We start from the raw sequence: 19,948 nt of genomic DNA on the forward strand, positions 1-19,948 counted from the left end.
GCTCAGGTGAACTGAACAGGAGGTAAAGGCATCTCTGAGAAAACTGTGAAGCAGTGACGCTGCTGGATTTCTTTCTTTACTTTGTTTTCATTTTTCCGGCTTCAAAATGAGGTTGTTTCTTTATGGCTGAACGTGTTCCTGTCTGCTTATCTGCTCTCCTCAATCTTGCTGGAGGTTGAAAGTTGTGCTGGGACTTTTGTCTGAGTCATGGCAGGAATGACGTGTGAGGTGGAGCTGGTGTCTGATGTGAAGCAGGATAGACTGGCTTCCTCTCAGCTTTGCCAGCGTGAGAACCTGCATTGTGCAGTGGCCAGGCAAGGCTTTGAGTACAGAAGTAGTTCCTTCAGAAGTCTGCTCAGGAGTTGATGTCCTTCCCTAGAGAGGGCGAGCTCAGCGTGGGCTGCCACTGACTGCAAAGGGCAGGTTTAGGTAGGTATTAGGAAGAAATTCTTCCCTGAGGGTGGTGAGTCACTGGCACAGGTTGCCCAGAGAAGCTGTGGCTGCCCCATCCCTGAAAGTGTTCGAGGCCGGGTTGGTTGGTGCCCTGTGCACCCTGATCTGGTGGAAGGTGTCCATGCCCATGGCAGGGGAGTTAGAACCAGATGGTCTTTTAAGGTCCCTTCCTACTCGAACCATTCTCTGATTCTATGTGCTGCAAAACCTGCACGACCTTCAAGCCAACTTGTCCATGACAAACTGAAACATTCTCCCCTCCCTTGGGTTTCCAGTATTAAAGTAGGTGAGAAGAAAGCCCAGGGGTGGTGGTGTCCCGATGGCCATCTCTCTCCTTTGCTGTTGACTCCTCCAGCCCTCCTGCATGTCCTGCTGCAGCACTGCAGGGTTTCAAAGCCCAGGTCTCTGCCCTGCTCCGAGCTCTGCTCTCACAGTAAATCCTGGCAAACTTCTCCCATCGTGCCCAATTCCCAGGACAATGAAGCTGAACAAAAGCTTGTGCCAAAGCCAATAGCTGTCTTAGCATGGTTTGGTTTGGAGCTTTGCTCTGTTGGGTTTAGGGCCCTTGTGCTCCAGCTCCCAGCCTTTCATCCACCAGGGCCGAAATACTGTGACCTGGTGCAAAGCAGAGGGTGTAAGCTAAGGACTGTAAAGAGAACTCTAACATATGTGTGCCTGGCTTCTGTTTGAACTTTTTTTGGTGGTAAGGCTTCTCTGGAGAGAGTCTCAAAGCTACAAGGTACTGAAGCAGGGAAGCCACTGGTTTTCAAGAGGGAAGTTGCCCTGACAGTGAGCTTGGGAGTGAAATAATGGAGTATAGAAAGATGTATATAATTCCAGTTCGATGGTGGAAAATGTGGTCAGCCTGGATTACCGTAGGTGGAAGCAGCCTGTAAGCAGAAGTGGGTTCTGAGGACTCGAGACATTGCAAGGCCACTGGGTTGAACAGCAGTCTGTGCATTGTACAGTGCAGGAATAGGAAGTTTTGTGGTGGGAAGTGTGATCCATAGGGAACTTCTAGACCCAGCACCAGTTTCAGACTATAATTTCCTGGCTTGTATATACACATGGAGTTTATACCCACACTGAACAACAGCTGGGGCAAACTGGCAGCCTGGGCTCAAGGAGGTGCTTGTAGTGTTCCTGGATGAAGTCATGGAGCAGTCTAAAACCACAGAATACCTGTCTGCCATGGAGGAAAGGCAATCCCTGCCCTGGGGAGCTGTCTCAGAGAGGGTCCATGGTGGGATGGGGGTGTAGGATGCAGGATGTCGTGAGCTGGGCTTTGGGTGCCCTCCCTGGGTGTGGAGGGAGATGCTGGATGGGAGACAGGGTAGCAAATGAAAGCAAAGCCTTTACCTTCATAAGCTCTGGGACTCTGGATGTTAATTTGAAGGGTTTGCAGGCATCCAGCCTCCCACAGCATGGCCTGCAGGGATACCCCAGGGCTGTTCCAGCTTCTTCCAGCCCCGTCCTGCTGGCTGGACCTGTGTTGCCTCCTTCCCTGCTCTTTAATTCACGAAAGAACAGCACTTGGTGGCACTTGGATGTGGTTTAGTTGTGAGCACAGTGGTGCTGGGTTGATGGTTGGACTTGATGATCTTAGAGGTATTTTTCAACCTTAAGCTTTCTACGAAATACCTCCTTGGCATCCCACCCTGTGACTGGCATCAGGTGGCCTGCTAAGCTCCCCATATGCCAATTAAACACAGTTAAAGAGGTGCTCTGAGCTGTGACATGCTCAGGGTGCTGCAGCCTGGCCCTTGCAGCCCCAGCATCAGGGACAGCTGGGGGATTTGCAAAAGCAGGAGGGTGGACAGGGAGTTTTCAGGTTCCAGCTTGGTTTGGGTTGGTTTTGGCTGTATTACCAAGTGCCCCCCCTCCACTGCCAGCTGTATTTCCTGGTGCTGTGAGCAACTGTTGGCATAACCTGGCAGGATTTGCCCTGGGGAGGAGAGGAGAAGGCCCCAGCCCTGCTGCCTCCCCTTTGCTCCCCATCCCCTCCTGGGAATGCAAAAAAAAAAAATAGATCTTGGCCAGATCACAGGATAAAAGTTGCTGTGCTGGGGACCTGAAAAGAGGTTTGGTTACATTGCTGTGGGAAGATTAATGGTGAGTTTTCTTTTCTATTTCTGTCTTTAAAGCTGGTGGAGGCTGGGAGGATGTAAGTTTGCTTTCCACACTGTGTGTGCCTGGGGCTCAGCCAGCTTTGCTGCTGGCCACTCCTGGCTCCAGGACTGCCTGCCCATGCTCATCTCCCTCCCCTGGCTACGGCTAAAAGGCTTGGAGGGAGAAGAAATAAAATAAATAAAGCCCTTTGGAGAAGCCTCAGTGCATGCTGAAGGGCTGCATTTTGAGTGGTGGAGCAGGAGGAAGCACCTAGCAGCATCCTTGGATTTTCCTGGTTCCCACTGGGTCGCTCCTCCACCTGCCTTTGCCCGTCCTGGAAATGCTGTGAGGTTTTCCACAGTCCCCCTGATTCTTGGTCCCCTTTGAAGAAGTGCTTTGCAGGCCTTAAACTTCTTGTTTTCCGACTTGCTAGCATCTTGCTTCAGCTGAATTCCCATCTTCTCCCTGGTAAGAATAACCTTATCCCTGCTGTTGTGTGCCCCATTTCATTGTCCAGGGAATACCCACCCACTGGGACACACAAAGCTGCCCGTGAGCATCTCCCTGCTGCACAGAGGCATTTTAATATTTTATTTTCTTTTTTTTTCCCCAACTTTTCCATAAATACCAACAGGGAGAGCACCTTCAGGAGCTTAGTCTGCATCCTTGCCCACTGTGTGTGTGCCCCAGGAGCGGCTGCCTAACCTGCCTGGTGTCCTGGTAGTCAGCGTGTGCTGTGGGATGCTGAGCCTTGCCCTGGGGGGCCTGCAGCAGATTTGGGGTCACCTCCCCTCCCCCTGCCACGGGGGGCCAGCCCAGCGTTTTGACCAGGGGCAAATCCTCCCCCTCCTCCAGGAGCATCCAGGCAGGGCTTCGCACGCACAGGGAGGTGCATCCCATCCATCCCATCCATCCCATCCCGCACACACATCCAGGGGCTGCTCTTCCCCCCGCGCCGCCGGCAGGGCCGGGCTCGGCTCCGTTCAACCAGAACGAGCAGCAAATTAACCTGACCTAGATCTGGAGGAGCCGACAGTTGTGTGTGCCCTCAAAATCCGGAGGCAATGCAGGGAGAAATCTTGCTTATTCCCAGGAAGGAGGAATAGCCACTTATTTATAACTGTCAGAAAACCTGGTTCTGGTTACCCGACCACCCGGAGCTCGCTGCTCTTCCATGCTGCTCTTCATCCCTGTGCTGGGAATGGCTTGTGACATTGGACAGGTCTCCCCATCCATCACGATGCTGCTTCCCCTGCTCCTATAACCAGCCTCACGTTCGCCCAGAGCAGAGCACACTGTCCTGTGTCTCATCACCACCGGGAAATCTTTCCCGAAATCCCCTTGGGACCAGGAAAACCCCCTTGGGGGCTGATCCTCCAGGCTGGCTGTCAGGATCACACCTTGGCCTGGCAGCTGGGAATGGCTCTGGCCCTCGTGCTCCAGCGCTGTGGGGTCCGACGGCCGCTGGGTTCCTGACGGATGGGACCAGCTCGCGCCTGGCGCAGCCGGTCGTTGCCATGGCAATGGCAGGATATTGCTTTCTTACAGCCTCCTGGCTCGCACAAAGCCGCCAGCTCCAGCTTTGCTCAGCACAGGGATGTGCAGTGCATACCAAGCGCTCCTGCCTTTCCTCCATCTCCAGCTGGGAACCCACTCCGGAGCATGCGGGGAAGAAGCAGCAGGAGCTGGAGATCCCTGCCTCTTTCCCACGGCTGGAAAACCCCAGGTCTTTGCAGCTGCCTGCTCTTCCAGTGCTGGTGCACCCATCCCTCCTGCTTCTTATTTCCTCCGTGGTTTTCAGTTGCAAAATTTATCCTATGCTGCTTTTTCTACCTCCTGCCTGTGACCTACACAGCTGGCCTGAGGGGACACTCCTTAACCTCTCCAAAGCTCAAGAGGTCCAACCATGCCCTCCAGTGGCACAGGTCACTGCTGCCCAGGCTGTCCTGGCCAGAGCATCCCAAGCCCAAGCAGCATTTCAGAGATGGGGTTTGGCACACAGCTCTGGGCGGTTGGATTAAGGATCTGACCTCAAGACATGGCTCTTAAAAACTCTGGGAAGCAGCAGGGATGATTTGTGCCTGGCCTGGGGCCGTGGTCCTGTTTCCTGATGCCGCAGGAGTTGGTGGTGAAGACTAAGGTGGATGATGTGACTGGGTGGGGATTAGGGCAGCAGTGAGTGTCTGGATCCTGCTGTACATCAACCACAGACGGCCTTGGCTCCTGGTTTAGTTGGGTTTGGCAAAATCCACCATGTGAACAAGAGTCCCAGCTCTCACTTGCCTGCCAGCCCCGGTAGCCAAGCCCTGAGTCCCTTTGCCAGTTTTAGCCAAAGACAGAGAGACTTGGAAACCGTTACAGGTGTTTATTTGCCCAGTTGTGAGAGCCTGAGACCCAAGTCAGTGCCTGTACGAAGGCTGCAAGTTCAGCTGAGCCACATGATTAGCCACTAGAGAATCTACACAGAGCTTCAGGAGACCAGGCATCATGAGCTCTGCTCAGGGGCATCCTCAGCTTGAAACAAAATGCCACCAACATCACTTTGTGTGAGCCACTGATGCTTGAAAACCAGGCAGAGAGGGAGGACCAAGGTCTTCTGTCTGCCAGGGAGCACAGACTCCTCAGTGTGGAAGAGGATGAAGGCTGGTGATGGCAGGGACCTCCCGTGCTGGCAACGAGCTCCCAGCCTTGGCAGCATCACGAGGTGCCATGTTCTTCAGGGATGACAGTAAAAGTTGTTGTCTTATTTTTTTTTCCTCCCTGGGGAGCTGTGGGCTGAGACTTAATCATGTCTATAGGCACAGGGACTTCCCAAGCATGCTGAAGCCTCGTGGTGCCCATGGCAGGCTGCTTTCCCACCACAGCCTGGACACCACGCTGCCTGCTCCAAAGCTACTGGGGGCTTGAAAATCAGCCTTAATTGCAAAAACAACCCACTCAGCTTAGGATATCTGTGCAACAGAAAAACCCAGGAGCTCCTTTTTCTGATTTTCAGGCGTCGTCGTATTTTCTAGCATGATCAAAAAAAGAGATGTAATTGCCTTTTTGTTTTTCTGGGGGTAAGGGTTTTCTCTGTTAGCTCAGAAACTAAAACTCATATAACTGCATCTCCTCAGAAAGATTTGTTGCGAGAACACAGGGAAAGCCTGGAATGCTGTGCTGGTGGGAAAAGGGTAGTCAGGGATGTGCTCTGCCAGATGTTGATGAGCTAGATGTGGCAGTCGACCCTTTTTGGCAACCTTTCTGCTCCACACAGCCCAACTACACTCAGAGCTTCGGGGACAGCTGATGAAACATCTAGACCCAAGGACATTTGAATGAAGGGGGACCCAAAATAGCCTGAGACATGAGAAGGGTTGAGGACGGAAAAAAAAAAAACCCACTCAGTAATAACTTCTCCAGAAATGCTATATATAGACTAATTTGGTGACTTCTGGAAGGAAAGAGCTATGAAATCCGAATGGCAGCTCTGCCTCGATGTCACGAGCTGAGCCTTTCCTGGGATGCTGCCCTGCATGCAGGGGCTGGCTGGTGTATGCCCCAGAACATCCCTGTGCTCTTGCTGGGATTGTCCCAAATATTTTGTTATGAGGGGGAGTGGGGAAGCAAAACCCAGACCTCCCCAAAGTGGGACAAGGGGAAGGCAAGCCCTGCTCCTGATTGTGTAAATTTGGTTTAATTTCACATGCTCCCTTGGGGCTCACAGAGCAGAAACGTGGGGATTTTTCCCCTTTCCTCTTTCCTGCCCTATCCCCTCTGCAAGAATTTGTAATGTCCACATGGAGCCTTACAGGTAGCTCTCTTTTCCCTACACCTTTCTTGATGTGCTGGGACATGGTGTTTGCTACCCATCTCACCCTCTCTGGCCCTGGATTTGGAAAGGAAAGCTCCCTGTACCATCTGCCCTTGCATGTGCTCACTCTGCACCATCCCTGTCTCTCTGCAGGTTATCCTGAAGGACCTGGAGCTGCTGGCTGAGATTGCTTCTTCCCCAGCGGGACAGACGGAGGAGGGTCACGGTCCCTCGGATGGCCCTGACGTGCGACCCGGCCCAGCGGAGCTTCACATCCCAACCAGGGCTGGCCAGCTGAGCTCCTCTAGTGAGTGCCCCTGTGCCACAGCTCTGTGCCTCCCCGCTCCAGGGCTCTCTCGATGTTCCATGGCACCAGTCAGGTTTGCTCAGGCAGAAGGGGAAGCTTCTCTTACAGTAAGAAATCAATATCTTCGTCCCCACCCGGTACAACCTGGGAACGGAGCCTGCCGTGGCACAGACCAGGGCACTGCTTTTATTTTTATTGCTCTTCCCTCTAGTTCTTGCTTTGGGGATTTAGGGCTTGGTTTAGCAGCAGGATGCTGCAGAGGCCACTGTGGAGGGAGGTCATTATTGTCCTATTTTTTACGAGACCTTGGGTGCCAGCCTCTTCTTTCCTTGTAAAAACCCTCAGCGCCCTAGAATCAGTGTGGGATGGGATGCTGGCTGCAAACCCAGGTCTCCAAAACATCCATAGATCTGCAGAGGGATCCCTGAGGGGTCTGTTCCTGTGATGTTGCCTGTTGAAGGCTGCCCTCATTGGCTGTGAACTGCTGTGCTGCTCTGAGTGCCTGGCAGAACCTCAGGAGAGAGATGAAGAGGGACGATCCTATTTTCTGGGGACTTGGGGCATAAAAAAACAAACCTTTCATTCATTAGCCCAGCACATGGGGAAATTTTTTCCACCTTCCCTTGTCTGTGGCTCATCCTTCACAGTTCCTTGGCTGCTCCTTCCCCGCCTCTGCTGCTATTTAAGGGCCTCCCTGTTGTAGTCCCCAGGCCAGGTTGTCCCAGCCAAAAGCATGTTTCATGTGAGCTTTGGATTGCAACCCGAGCCCGGAGCCAAGCCTGCCTCTCCCTGCACAGGATGCAGCCACAGGGCCTTGCAAAATCACCCCTGGAGAGGGAGGCTTCGCTTTCCCATCCCCAGGCTTTGTTTTCTCTGAAGATCCTGGATCATTCACCCCTCCCTGGTCTTACGAATGTTTGCGCCAGCAACCGGCTCAGGTTTAGGGTTGCTCAGGGTGGGATTTTTTTTTTTTGTGGATCTACTTGTTTCCTGCTGGCAGCTTTATCTCTGCGGTGGAGAGGTGGGGGCTGCAGTGGTGGTGACCTCCCCAAGCCCTCTGCAAGTCTCATCCATCCTCCCACTGTCAGAAGTGAGACCGCCAGGGTGGAGCGGCTCCTGTGGCGCTGGCCAAGCAGCTGAGGAGCTGCAGTTCAGCTCACACTGATGGTTGTCTGAGGTTTCCTTCCTTCTGGATGATCTAAAAATAGCAGGCTGGATGGCGTGGATCCTAACGACTGCCGTGGCCCTTGTTAGCTCTCTGGAAGAGCAACTTGGCTTTGCTTATTCAAGTGTAACCTTTAAAAATAGTCTGACTCTGCCCTCCTGGAGTAGATCTGCTGCAGCCGGAGCTCCTGTTGCCCCAGCATGGGATAACTTGCCCCCATACAGGTCCTAATGGGCTCTGGCTTCCTCACCTATTTTCCTCTTCCCTGTAATGTAACAGAAAATTGTTTCTTGAGAATTTATTTCGGGCTGAGCTTTGCAGGGCCGTTGGCTTTTACCCAAAGGCAGATGTTTTTGGGGAGGGGAAAAAGGAGCTGGGTTGTTGGCCTCGGACGTTTGTTATGGCCCCAGTCCCGTCTGGCTCTGACCACCCAAGGCTGAACCTGGATGGGCTGCTGGGGAGTTCCCCCAGGGAAATTGAGGGGTCACAGCTGGGCCAGGACCTTCCTGGATTACGCTTGGAAAAGCAGAAGCTCCTGGAAAATACTCCGTTTGTGAGAAGGTTGTTTTGGAGCAGGAGGGTGACCGGCAGAAATCCCCGTGTCTGTGCTTGGTCCTGGGGTGGTGATGCACAGTGAGAGCAAGTGAGCTGAAACTGCCCTTCCCAGGCAAAAATCACAAGGTGCTGTCACTAAAGAGAGGGTGTAGCCCTTCTCTGGAGTCACTGTTTTTGTACTGGGATGTATGGGAGGGTTCCCTAGGGTGCCTTGATTCAGAGAGTACCGAGGAGGAGTGCTTTTTGGGGGTGCCCAGCAACAGGACAAGGAGCAGTGGCCATAAACTAAAACACAGGAAGTCCCACCTCAACACGAGGAAGAGCTTCTTTACATTGAGGGTAGCAGAGCACTGGAACAGTCTGCCCAGGGAGGTCATGGAGTCTCTCTGGAGGCATTCAAAACCCACCTGGTTCCTGTGTCACCTGCTCCAGGTGACCCTGCCTTGGCAGGGCGTTTGGACTGGGTGATTTCTAGAGGTCTGTTCCAACCCTCAGAATTCTGTGATTCTGTGATTCTGTTTTGGCAATAGGATGGATGCTACTGCACCATCAGATGGGGGGCTGCAGGGCACCAGCGCTCGACCCCAGGGTTCAGTCTCTCTGTTCCCTTCATCCACGTTAGACCAAGATGCCACTGAAGCCAGCAGTGGGAGGAGAGCTGCTGAGCCATCTTGGCTTCCATCCTCTCCTACCCCTGAGGCCCTTCCAAGCGTGCAGTTGGTGGCTTTGCAGGTAAACGAGCAAGGTCACCCTTTGAAATCCTTGAGCTCACAGCAGGTTTCCATGCTGCAGTGTCCATCTTGGCTCTCCAGGCTTTGCCACCCAAGCAGTAAGGGCAGGAGTGGAGGTGGAAGGGGCCAGTGCCCCCAAGGTCTTCCCCCCGCTTCCTCTCTCTCCCTTTCTTCCCTCAGGATGTGTTTATGCAGTTGTTTCCCTGCCATTGAGTTCGGTTTCCTTCAGATGCTGGTTGATTAGTCAGGAAAGCCGTGTCCCACTTCCGCAGCCCGTTCCCAGCTCCAGTTTTTATTTAGCCGCTTTGTTCTCCCGTTACGTAAGGTCAGCTGCCCTCGACGCCTTCTCCAAACACTGTGAGCTGGGGCCAGCCCAGCTCAGCACTGGGGGACTTCCAGCATCCCCTCCCAATCTGCTCCAGCTGCCCTGGGAGAGGCTCTCCTTGTGCCCACTTTTTCAGGGAGAAGGGCTGCAGGGCTGTGCCCAACAGCTCCCCAGTCTATGGGGTGATGGTGCAAATGATCTGATCTGGTCTGTACGATGGGAATCCAGCTACCTGCTTTGCTTTGGGAGTGTTTTGCCAACCTTGTGGAAGTTGAGACAAGTAGCAGATGACCCAAGAGTGGTTGTCACTGAGGCCAGCCAGTCCAGGGAGGTGATTCTGCCCCTTTACTCCGTTCTGGCGAGACCCCACCTGGAGCACTGCATCCATAGCTGTGGGGTCCTCAGCACAGCAAGGACATGGACCTGTTATGGCAAGTCCAGAGAAGGTCACGTCAGATGCTGAAACACCTGTGCTATGGAGACAGGCTGGGTGGTTCAGTCTGGAGATAAGAAGGTTCCAGGCAGACATTAGAGTCCTTCCAGTTCCTGAAAGGGGCTCCAAAAGAGCTGGAGAGGGACTTTTGAAGAGGGCATGGAGTGACAGGACAAGGGGGAATGGCTTCAAGCTGAAAGAGAGTAGATTTGGATTAGGTATTAGGAAGAAATTCTTCATTGTGAGAGTGGTGAGGCCCTGGCACAGGTTGCCCAGAGAAGCTGTGGATGCCCCATCCCTGGAAGTGTCCAAGGCCAGGTTGGACAGAGGTCTGAGCACCCTGATCTAGTGGAAGGTGTCCATGCCCATGTCAGGGGAGTTAGAACTAGATGGTCTTTTAAGGTCCCTTCCAACTCAAACCATTTCGTGATGTCGAAGGTGCAATCCCTCCAGCCTGGTGCACAGCTCTGCCCTGCGCAGGAGAAGAGAGCTCAGTCCAAAGGGATGCCGACACCAGCTGCTGCCTTGCATGGGGTAGCTCTTGCACATGACTCTTCCTTCCCTTCTCCACAGCTTTGTAAGGAGAAGCAGTTATGGCCCTTTGTTTCCTCTCCAGCTCGGTCCGGTCTCTCCCGCCTGGCTTCCTGCCGGAGCTGGCGGGGACAGTGCCGGACCCTCTGAGCACCTCACACTGTAGGATGTTTACCAGGAGCCTGACTCGGTGTGTGGATGCACTAACATGCCTGATGAGGTAATTAATTGGTTTCCACCAGCAGTCCATGGAGATCCCAGGAGTCAGTGGATTAGAAGTCCCTGAGAAGTGTAGTCTGTTGAGTTCAGACTTGCTGTGTCCCCACTGGAGAGCACACAGCACTCCAGAGCCTGGACAGGAGTTGAGGTGTTCTCTGATAGGGGTTTCCTTTCAACATATTTCTGGGGCACTTTATTCTCAATGAGCCAAACCACTCCCTTTTTGTTGTAGTATCCCTTCATTTGTGTAATCATGGATCTGCAGAGGTGGCAGTGTGGGACAAGGTCCCACCTCCAGGCAGTGTGGAAAGTGTTAGGGCAGCCTCTGAAAATACCAGGTGAGTGTGTAGGGAGCAGGGGGTCCGTGAAAGATAGGAAAGAGAAGGTTGGCCCTTGTCAGATGGCTCAGATTTGATAAACTGGTGTTTCTGATGTTAGGGCAGGATAAAAGCGAAGCCCCTCCTTACTCATCCTCCCCATAAAAGGCAAGGGGGCAGCTGACATCACACCACCAACCACTTGCTCGTGAAGGAGCCAGCTTCCAACAGTTCTCACAGCATCAGGAGTGTGACAGCAGGGAGCAGAGGAGCCAGGTGGGCAGAGGAGAGACCTGGTGTTCCTGAGTGCTCCAAGCTCAGTGGTCTGGTTCCTGATGGTTGGTGGCTCTGGCATCTCCCTACTGGCATGAAGCTGTTCAGGAGGGTTGACTGTCAAAAATGCTCTTCTGCCTCTTGGGGAGGAGGGGAATTCAAAGGAAAGGGTGATTTGTTTCTTTTCCTGGATGCACTGGGATGCCTTGGAAAACCCTGGGAGAGACCATCCAGATGTAGCCTTAAGTTGGCTGGCATGCCTCCAGGTGTCCTCCCCTCCTGAGATGGTCACAGCACATGGCTAGCCAGAAAGCCTGGGGATTGCAGAATAAAAGCTGGGATTAGTGATCTGTAGGTGCAGATAAAGAAGGCAATGATGTAGGAAAGATCATTCCCAGCCAAGCCCTCCTGTGCAGTTACTTTGCTGGGCTGCCTCAGTTTCCCCAAAATGTGAGGAGTTTGGAGGATGGGGTGTGGAATGAGGTGAAAACAAACTAGCAGCCCATTGCTACTTGTTCCTGCTTACAGGTTATCCTCCATATGCCTCACCTTTCCGTGCAGGAGCCTCAGCCTGCTCTAAGCTCACCATCAAGTTTAACCTTTCCTGTTTTGCAGCTCTGCTGGGCACTTTGTTCTCCTGTACATTGGCTGAGCTACACACCTGCTGCATTTTTGCTTATCGATTTACCTTAGCAAAGAAAAACGAGGCAGTCGTGGAGCACTAACCTTCCTGGGAAAGTCATCAGGGTTATCATTGCCTGCTGCCTTCCTCCAAGGTGGCCACGAGCACAGACCCTGGTTCAAGTGTAGGAGGATCCAGGAGGCAGAAAAGGCCTCGTTTGGCATCAAAATATGTGCCCTGAGCCATTTGGGAAACCCTCTTCTGGTGAGGTGCCGAAGCATCGGGAATTGCAAACCCGTGGCTCTTCAGCCAGGTCAGAAGGGGAGAAGCATCCACGTGTGAGCAGGCAAAAGCAGGTGGGCACAGCCTGTGGCCGTGCAATCCACAGTTTTGCTGGGTTCGTTTCCTCAGCAGCATCCTGTGCTCTGGAGAGGGGAGAGCGGAGATTTTCCAGAGCCCAGCTGAGCTGCCGACACATTCACATCTGTTTCCAGCTACGCCCTGCGCCGGCTTTTTGGGAGGAGGAGGAGGAGGAGGGGAGGGGAGGATTTGCCTTTTTTACGGCTCTATTTTTATCCCGCTCCGCGAGAGGCTTCGCCGCTCCGTGTTTGCGAAAGCTGAAATTCAAAACATCCTGGGGAAGGGCTGCCGGGGGGGAGACGCTGCGCAGATTCCCACGTCGCTGCCCGGGGGTTTCGCCGAGCACCATCTGGCAGTGCCACCTCCCACGCCGCTGGCACTCCAGCGGGCTGGAGGCTCACGGACCAGCTCCGGCTGCCACCGGGTTTATCCCTGTTGCTCCCAGAGGAGCCAAGGGAGATCATTCTCCGGGCTGAGCTGGAAACATGATGCCTCGGGGGAAGCGCCGGGGCGGGAAGGATGCTTGGCCTCGCCAACTCTTAGCTTACCCTCCCTATATCCGAGCTGAAATTGCTTCAATTAGAGATTGCGGTAAATCATTTTAGCTAAACCACCGCAAATACCCTTGTGGATGCTCTTTAACCAGCTTACCCAGCTTTAGCTCGCTTCGGAAAGGAATCAATTCTGCTCCAATCTTATTTCAATTTGGTTTCAGCGGAGTTAAGCAAGTCCACACCGGTTTTAATTAAGACTGGTTTGAAACCAATTATAGTAAATTAATAGAAGTTGTGTTTTATGCCAGGCTGAAGTTCCGCACTTCGTGGCTGAGATAGGAAAATCCAAGTTCGTGTCAGAGTCTGCCAGTCTCACCCGGAGCAGTCTGGGGACACTTTGGGCACTGCAGGTCTCGACACAGCTCAGCCCATCAAGCAGCCAGACGGCCTGAATGTTCCAGGCTGATGTACAATATATATTTATAAGGGCCTTAATATAGATCCCTAATTGCCTGTCTGGGTTGATTTATAGCGTGGCCACGCAAGCGATGGGAACGGTTTGAACGGCTGGTGAGTGCTCGGAAATGCACAGGAGGGTTTGACGGGCCTTTGCTCCGCTCACCCCATGGCTGGGGGAACACATTCTGGTGTTGGCTTAGGTGATCCAAGCAGCCCACTCGTGTCCCTGGCTCTGTCTCAGGCTGTGAAGGGAATCCAGGGAAAGCCTGGCATTCTGGGCTGTAGGGGGGTGCTGTAGTCATGGATAGGACAAAGAGTACTGGGATTAAATTGGCAGGATTTATTGAGCTTAGATATTAGGAAGAAATTCTTTGTTGTGAGGGTGGTGAGGCCCTGGCACAGGTTGCCCAGAGAAGCTGTGGCTGCCCCATCCCTGGAAGTGTTCAAGGCCAGGTTGGATGGGGCTCTGAGCAACCTGGTCTAGTGGAAGGTGTCCCTGCCTGTGACAGGGGGTTTGGAACTAGATGGGCATTAGGGTCCCTTCTGTGATTCGATGATAAGGGCCCAGGCTGGTGTGGACTCACTGTGGCCTCATCTTGTTTCACTGCTCTGATGTTCCTCTGAGCCCAAAATTGCCATTTGTTCCTATTCTTGTGTATGTCCGGGCTGAGTTTCCTCATTCCTCTGAGCAGGGATCTTTCTTCTTCCAGCTCCCTCCTCCATGCCAGATTAAAAAAAAAAAAAAAAAGGCAGCAGAGCTGTGATGTGCCACCAGCCCCAGCTACGTTAGCAGCCGATCTGGCAGGTTACGGATCTGCAAAGTCTTGCTTCGGGGAAAGGGGGAGAGGTGCAAGCTTCAATTAATTATGCCACAGTTTTCTTAACACTTCTTTCTGCTTGTTTCTCGTGTTTCATAGAAGCACTTGACAGGCTGCTCCTACGGTTCTGTGGAGCCGGGAGCGCCGCGGTGCTGAGCTGTAACCCGCAGGGCGGCGAGCCGAGCTCAGGGCTACGCCAGGAAGGGTCACACCACGGCAAACGGGGTGCCAGCCGCTTCCTAGACATCCTGTGAACAGAGCTAATGGGAAGTTTGGAGGACTGGGAGGCTTTGGAAGAGAGAACTGCTTTGCCTGCTTGGAAGAAGTATTGCCTGTTTAAACTCCAGCTGAGATCCGGTTGAGTCTTTTGCAGCCCGGGAGCCTCCCACACGCTGGTTTCCCTGGCACGGTGTGCCGTGGTGGAAGCCTTCCTTAGGGACATGCAGGCAGAGCTGCTGGGCGCCAGGTGGGTAAGGGATGGAGAAATGATCCCTCTGGAGTTTTGTCTCGATGCTCCCAGAGGCAAAGGATGGTGAAGAAGCTCCCTGTGGTAGGCAGACTGTCACATTACGCTTTCCTCTCCTAAGAAAAACAGGGTAGACTTGTTCTCATGGTCTCTGTATCCCAGTCCCTCCTTGCTCCCAAGATCCCTGACCCACTGCCCAGCTTACTCTAGGCTGGGCAGAAAGGCTGGAAGTTCGGGAGCCAGTTGGTAGAAGAAAACAGCAGGACTGAAAGTCCTGCAGACTGGAGCTGGGATCTGATCTCCAAGGAGATTCTGACTTTTGGATGCTCAGCTGACCCAACCTCCAGGTGGAGATGCAGGAGATGCTGTAAATACCACCTCAGATCATGGATCTGAGGGTGCTTCTGGGTGGTCAGTCTTGAACCACATTCCCAGCCACACGGCTCCTGGGCTTTGCCTTGTGCACAGCAGAAGTACTGGACCTTTCAGGGAGGAGAAGAATTGCTGCCTTCTCCTGTTTTTCCTTTGGGATGTGTTTTCGGGTATGTAATGTTTGGGCTGGAAGGCATGTGAGGCAGCAGTGAGGTACAAAACTGGCTTTGCCATGTGGAGGGAGCACTGAACAGGAGCTGCTCCCAGTGCTTCTGCCAAAAGGGACTTGCCCTGGTAGCAGTGCCATCCATGGTGCTGTGGGGCTCAGAGAGACTATTTTTGGGGTCTTGAGAAGGAAGAAACTGCAAGATAAGACCTTCCCCTGGACAAGCTACAGCACTGGGGCATTGCTAGCTGGTGGGAATGAAAGTGTGATGTCCTGCCTGCTGCTGGCTCTTGTGTTGCAGCACAGCCAGGTTTGGATGTCTTCAGCATTGCTAAGAAAACAGGCAAAACCACCACTTTTTAAGCTGTGAAAGCCAGTTTATATCTGCTCTTCACCTCCCTTCCCAGCAGAAAGCAAGCCAGGCTCTGCTGGGAGGTTTGAGGCTGGGCTGTGGGGTGGTGCAGTGGGAAGGCAGAGCCGTCCCATGTCACCTCCAGACCATGTCCCTTCTCTCTTTTGAGCAGTGCTGAGCAGCTGGAGCTCAGGACACGTGGGGCACGGCTGTATTTTCTCACCGGCTTCTCCCTGCCTTTGAACAAACACACCTTTGTTTTGGAGCCCATCGGCTCAGCTGGATCCTTTTTTTTTTTTTTTTCCCCCCAGATCATCTTCCCCACAGCTGAGGGGAAACGTGATGCAATGGCAAACACTTGTGCTCGGGGAGGTGCCTGCCTCAAAGCCGGGTTTGGGGTTTCAGATAACTGAGGGGTGGGTGAACACACAGCTTCAGTGTGGAGAGGACACCAGATTTTGGTGAGGATGACTTCGTATTTCATTTTCCTTTTTCTTTGGCTCTGTGTGTTCTCTTAGATGCTAAATCCAAACCTGGGGAAGCTGCCCTGCCTGTATCTCTGCGTATCTTTGGGAGAGGCAGGGTGGAAAACAGCCCAGTGGCTTTTCCATCAGCTTTCCTGGGCTTTGGCAGCTTAATTGCATCTTTAATTGGCTGCTCCATGCTCTGCTGAGTGTCCATAGAAGCAGACAACATCCATAAATCAAACTGTTCAGGCTTCCATCGGTTATCTGATGAAAGTACTGGGGAGGGGAATAACCATGGGGTGCTCATGTGTGCTGACTTCCCTCCCTACTGCAGTTAGACATGGTCTTTCCAAGGAAGGAATTCAGGGAGAGAGCTCCCCTTGTTGCAAAGTCGCCTTTGAAACGCTCTCTCCAAACATTTGCTTTGAGCGCCGTCCTGCTAAATAAACCACCTCCCCTGGGGTTTCACTGTGGGAAAAGCAATCTTTACCTGCCAGCTCCCTGCTCTTGTGGGTTGGAAGGGATATTTCCCTGAGCTGGGAGCTGCCCCTTTGTCTGCCCACCCTGCAAACAGACCAGTACAGTCCTTAAGCCTGGAGCTCTGCTGTGGTTTGAGCAGTACTTTGTGCCAGCCCTGGGGCACGTTGTATGTGACACTGTTGCACCAAGTGGCTCCTGCTCAGGGAAAATCACGTCACTGAGTGTAAAGCGGTGGCCGTGCTGTGACCCAGGGCTGAATGTGCATGTCTGCCACGCTGGGTTTGGGGCATCTGTGGCCTGTGGGGTTGGATTACAGGCACTTCAGCTCACCAGCAATCTGGTTGTTTTTGGATGAGCATACGTGCCATATCCGAGGAGATGGGGTTGCCTCAATGTAGAGTCTCAGGTACCCCTTTTCCTACCAGCTACTAAAGCTGAACATCTCTGGGATGAACTCCCAAAAAGCCCACTTCGCCCCTAGGTGCTTCTTCCAGGACTGGTATTGCCCTGGGATGCTTTCCCCTGGGCTGGAGAGAGCTGCAACAGGGCTGGCTCTGCTTGGACCTGCCAGATACAGTTATACAAGGCTTGGAAATATTTTCGTGCCCCAGCCCTCCTCTGCTGAGTGCTGTGACCATGTTTTGGGTGTCTGCTCTCTGATCCAGGCTTTGTCAGGAGGGCCCTGACTGCTCTAAGTTGTTCTCCCCTTGCCTCCCCAGGTATGAAAGGCTTGGAGTGCTCACCCTCCACCCCCACCATGAACTCCTACTTCTACAAGTTCATGATCAACCTGCTCAAGCGCTTCAGCAGCGAACGGAAACTCCTGGAGAACAGAGGGGCCTTCATCATCAGGTCAGAGCACTCCACCAGCCTCACCAAAGCCCCTGAGCACCCCTGGGGTGGGTGGGACGGGGATGACAGGGTCAAGCAGCCCAAGCACCAGTGGCTCCCTTGGAGCCAGAACCGTTTCCTCAAGCCTCCCTTGCTCTCCAGCAAACGGTTTTGGAGCAAACGGGATTTGCCTTTCACATGTCAAGGCACCATATTTCTCTCTCCCATCCCCAGAGGCAAAGTGGCTCCTTATTAAACAGTGTTGTCAGAGCCTGTTTCATTAAGAAACAGCTAGACCAGCCAGAGCATAAAGACAGGTTTGCACTCAGAGTGCCAAGCCAAGTGAATCCCTGCACCCGGCTCGGCGAGGTGCCCGTCCAAGGCCATGTGTTTCGATGCATGGAGATGTGGAGGCTGGAGAGCCAAGAGTTGTGGAGGCCCAAGGGTTGTGGAGGCTGGAGAGCCAAGAGTTGTGGAGGCCCAAGGGTTGTGGAGGCTGGAGAGCCAAGTGCTGTGAAGGCTGGAATGCCAAGCAGCTGGCAGGGAGTCGTGTTTAGTGCAATGACATCTAAGGCAAGGGGTATCAGTTCCTCAGCTCGCTGGGAAATAACAGGGTTAACGGTGGAGGCAAGGTGGAGAAATCAGTAAGGAGGTTGGTGGAAGGAGCTGGCAGGAGCCTAGGTTTTCCTCCCTTGCTTTCATGGATGCGGCATCAAAATGAACAGGGAGAGAGCATGAGATACAAGCCATGCTCTTGTGGGAGAAGAGAACTGCCTCTCCAAAGGCAGAGGGGTGTGTCAGGTACTGATAAGGGGGTCTCATCACTCAGTGGAAATGGGAAAACACAGCACGCAGAGCTCCCAAAATCTGCAAAGCTGAGCTGGGTGTCAAGTTGTACTTGCTTGGGCAGCAGTTTGTGCTCAAGTCTTTGGGCAGCCTGAGAGCACACCACGAAGTTACTGAATACATCCCAGAAGCATTATCTCACTTGTAGTGTCCCCTCTCCTCTCCCTGGTCAGCACAGTCCCTGGGATGAGCCACCCTTGGAAGGGAAGTGGCCCCATGCCATGTTAGGGGAGCAGGGTGACTACAGCAACAGTGAGCCTGGGCAGGGTCCCATTTGAAAGCTCTCCTGTACCACAGCCACCCTAAATTTTCCCCCCAGCTGTGGCAGGGTGAGCCCTGGCTGGCAGGCCCAGCTTTCCCAGCAGCCAGCCAGCGGTGCGGTGGGACTGGCTCGCGGCAGCTCAGCAAGCCGAGGCTTCTTACGGTGACTCATGCCCCAAAAAATCTGGTAAAGCCAAAAAAAAAAAAAAAAGAAAACCCTAAAAAAATAGATGACTCTGTCCTTTGTCAAGTCGTGTTGTGGCTCACACGGGATAGATGCGGGTCTGGAGCCAAAGTGGTGATTCTGGGAAGGGTGAGCCGTGCCCTCAGGTACCAGCGATTAACTCTGAGACCTGCTGATGGCGGTTGAAGGACTGATGTAAACATCAGCATCTCTGCTGCCTCCAGAAAAAGCAAGATGAGAATAGAGGAGGAAAACTTTTACAGGACTACTCTCTGGCAAAGATCGATCTCTTGCCGGAGAGACTTGGGGAACGTGGGAGCCTCGTGGAGCTATTTTTAGGCGCTTTTCAAATCGAAGCCGTATGTGTGTTCCCACGTTACATCCCTCCCCTGTCCACAAGCCAGCTCAGCTGTTTTGCACAGTGGGGTGGGAAGCCAGCCTCATGTTTGACTTGAGAGATGCTGCTGATGTTTCATCCTGGGCTGGAGGGCACAGAGATGCTTGAGAGACCAGGATAGTGTTTGCTGAAGCACGGTCCTTTCCCACCTCTGGCACAATCTCTTCGCTCTCTTCATACCATTGTCTTCCCCTCCCCTTGGGGACCACTGCTGCCTCTTTCTGCTGACAGCAGACCTGGGAACAGTGAAGCAGAGAAGGAAAAAGACCTGTTAAGTTTAGGCAGTGATTTCCAGCTGAAGGATTAGTGCTCACAGGAAAGAGAAACTGGGGACAGGGGGTTTATTCAAGCAGAGCGCAGCAGTTCTGCCCATCATGTTGCCAGTGGGCAAGTTCAAAGGTTCGTGAGGTCAGGTGGGGGCTCTGTGGTTAAAGGTAGTTTATTTCTAATCCAACTCAAGTTTGTTCATGCCTGGTTGCTGACTCTGAAAGGACTTTAGTCTCTGCTGGTATGTCCTTGGGGTCTTGGAGACAGAGTGCTTGAGGATTGGAGTGGGATTTGAGAGGTGATCCAAGAGATGGATTAGTCTGCTGCCTTCCCCAGTGGGATCCAGTGCAACATAACTACATCAAACCATGGTGTGATGCCTCATCCGTGCCACAGGGTTTAGGATTAGGATCCCCTCAGCCCAAGGGGATCTCACAGAGGGAGAGCCTACCGTCATGGTAGAGCCCATATGCTGGGCTGAGCCCCAGGAGGAGGAGGATGAAGGGGAAACATCCAGGAGAAGGCTCTTCAAAGCCATTTAGATGCCTTGTGAATGCAAGGGACCCTCTTTGTGAAGGGATGTGCTAAGGGGACTCCAGTGGTAGGAATCCCCCGAGCCTCAGACTCTCCCGCCCCTCTCCCCTTGAGGGAAGAGGGAAACTGCTCTCATGATCTCTTCCAAATGATTTTTTTTTTTGGGCTTGGCATCAGTTTTCTGCATCACAGCTGACAGGGTTCCTTTGGGGGTCTGTCTCTCTCACTGTCACTTGTGACTTTTTTTGGGCTGGAAGCCAGTAAAATTATTCTGCCTTCAAAACTCAGAATTCTGAGTGCTGCCTTCTCTTCTCGAGCCAGCCATGTTCGCACTGAAAGGTTGCTCCCAAAGTGTTGTCAG

General features: G+C 53.1%; 1 protein-coding gene across 1 annotated transcript in view; it reads left to right on the plus strand.

Annotated features, from left to right (window-relative positions):
• Positions 1–19,948, plus strand: part of VAC14 (VAC14 component of PIKFYVE complex) — a 57,673-nt gene that overhangs the window by 19,896 nt on the left and 17,829 nt on the right. The window contains exons 13-14 of the mRNA XM_051801827.1: positions 6,509–6,662; positions 16,987–17,119. Coding sequence (XP_051657787.1) covers positions 6,509–6,662; positions 16,987–17,119 — 287 coding nt within the window. The remainder of the gene's footprint in view (positions 1–6,508; positions 6,663–16,986; positions 17,120–19,948) is intronic.

The sequence above is a fragment of the Manacus candei genome, unplaced genomic scaffold, assembly GCF_025592945.1.
Source record: "Manacus candei isolate 608988 ecotype Guabito, Panama unplaced genomic scaffold, ASM2559294v1 h1tg000053l, whole genome shotgun sequence".
Classification (NCBI taxonomy): domain Eukaryota; kingdom Metazoa; phylum Chordata; class Aves; order Passeriformes; family Pipridae; genus Manacus; species Manacus candei.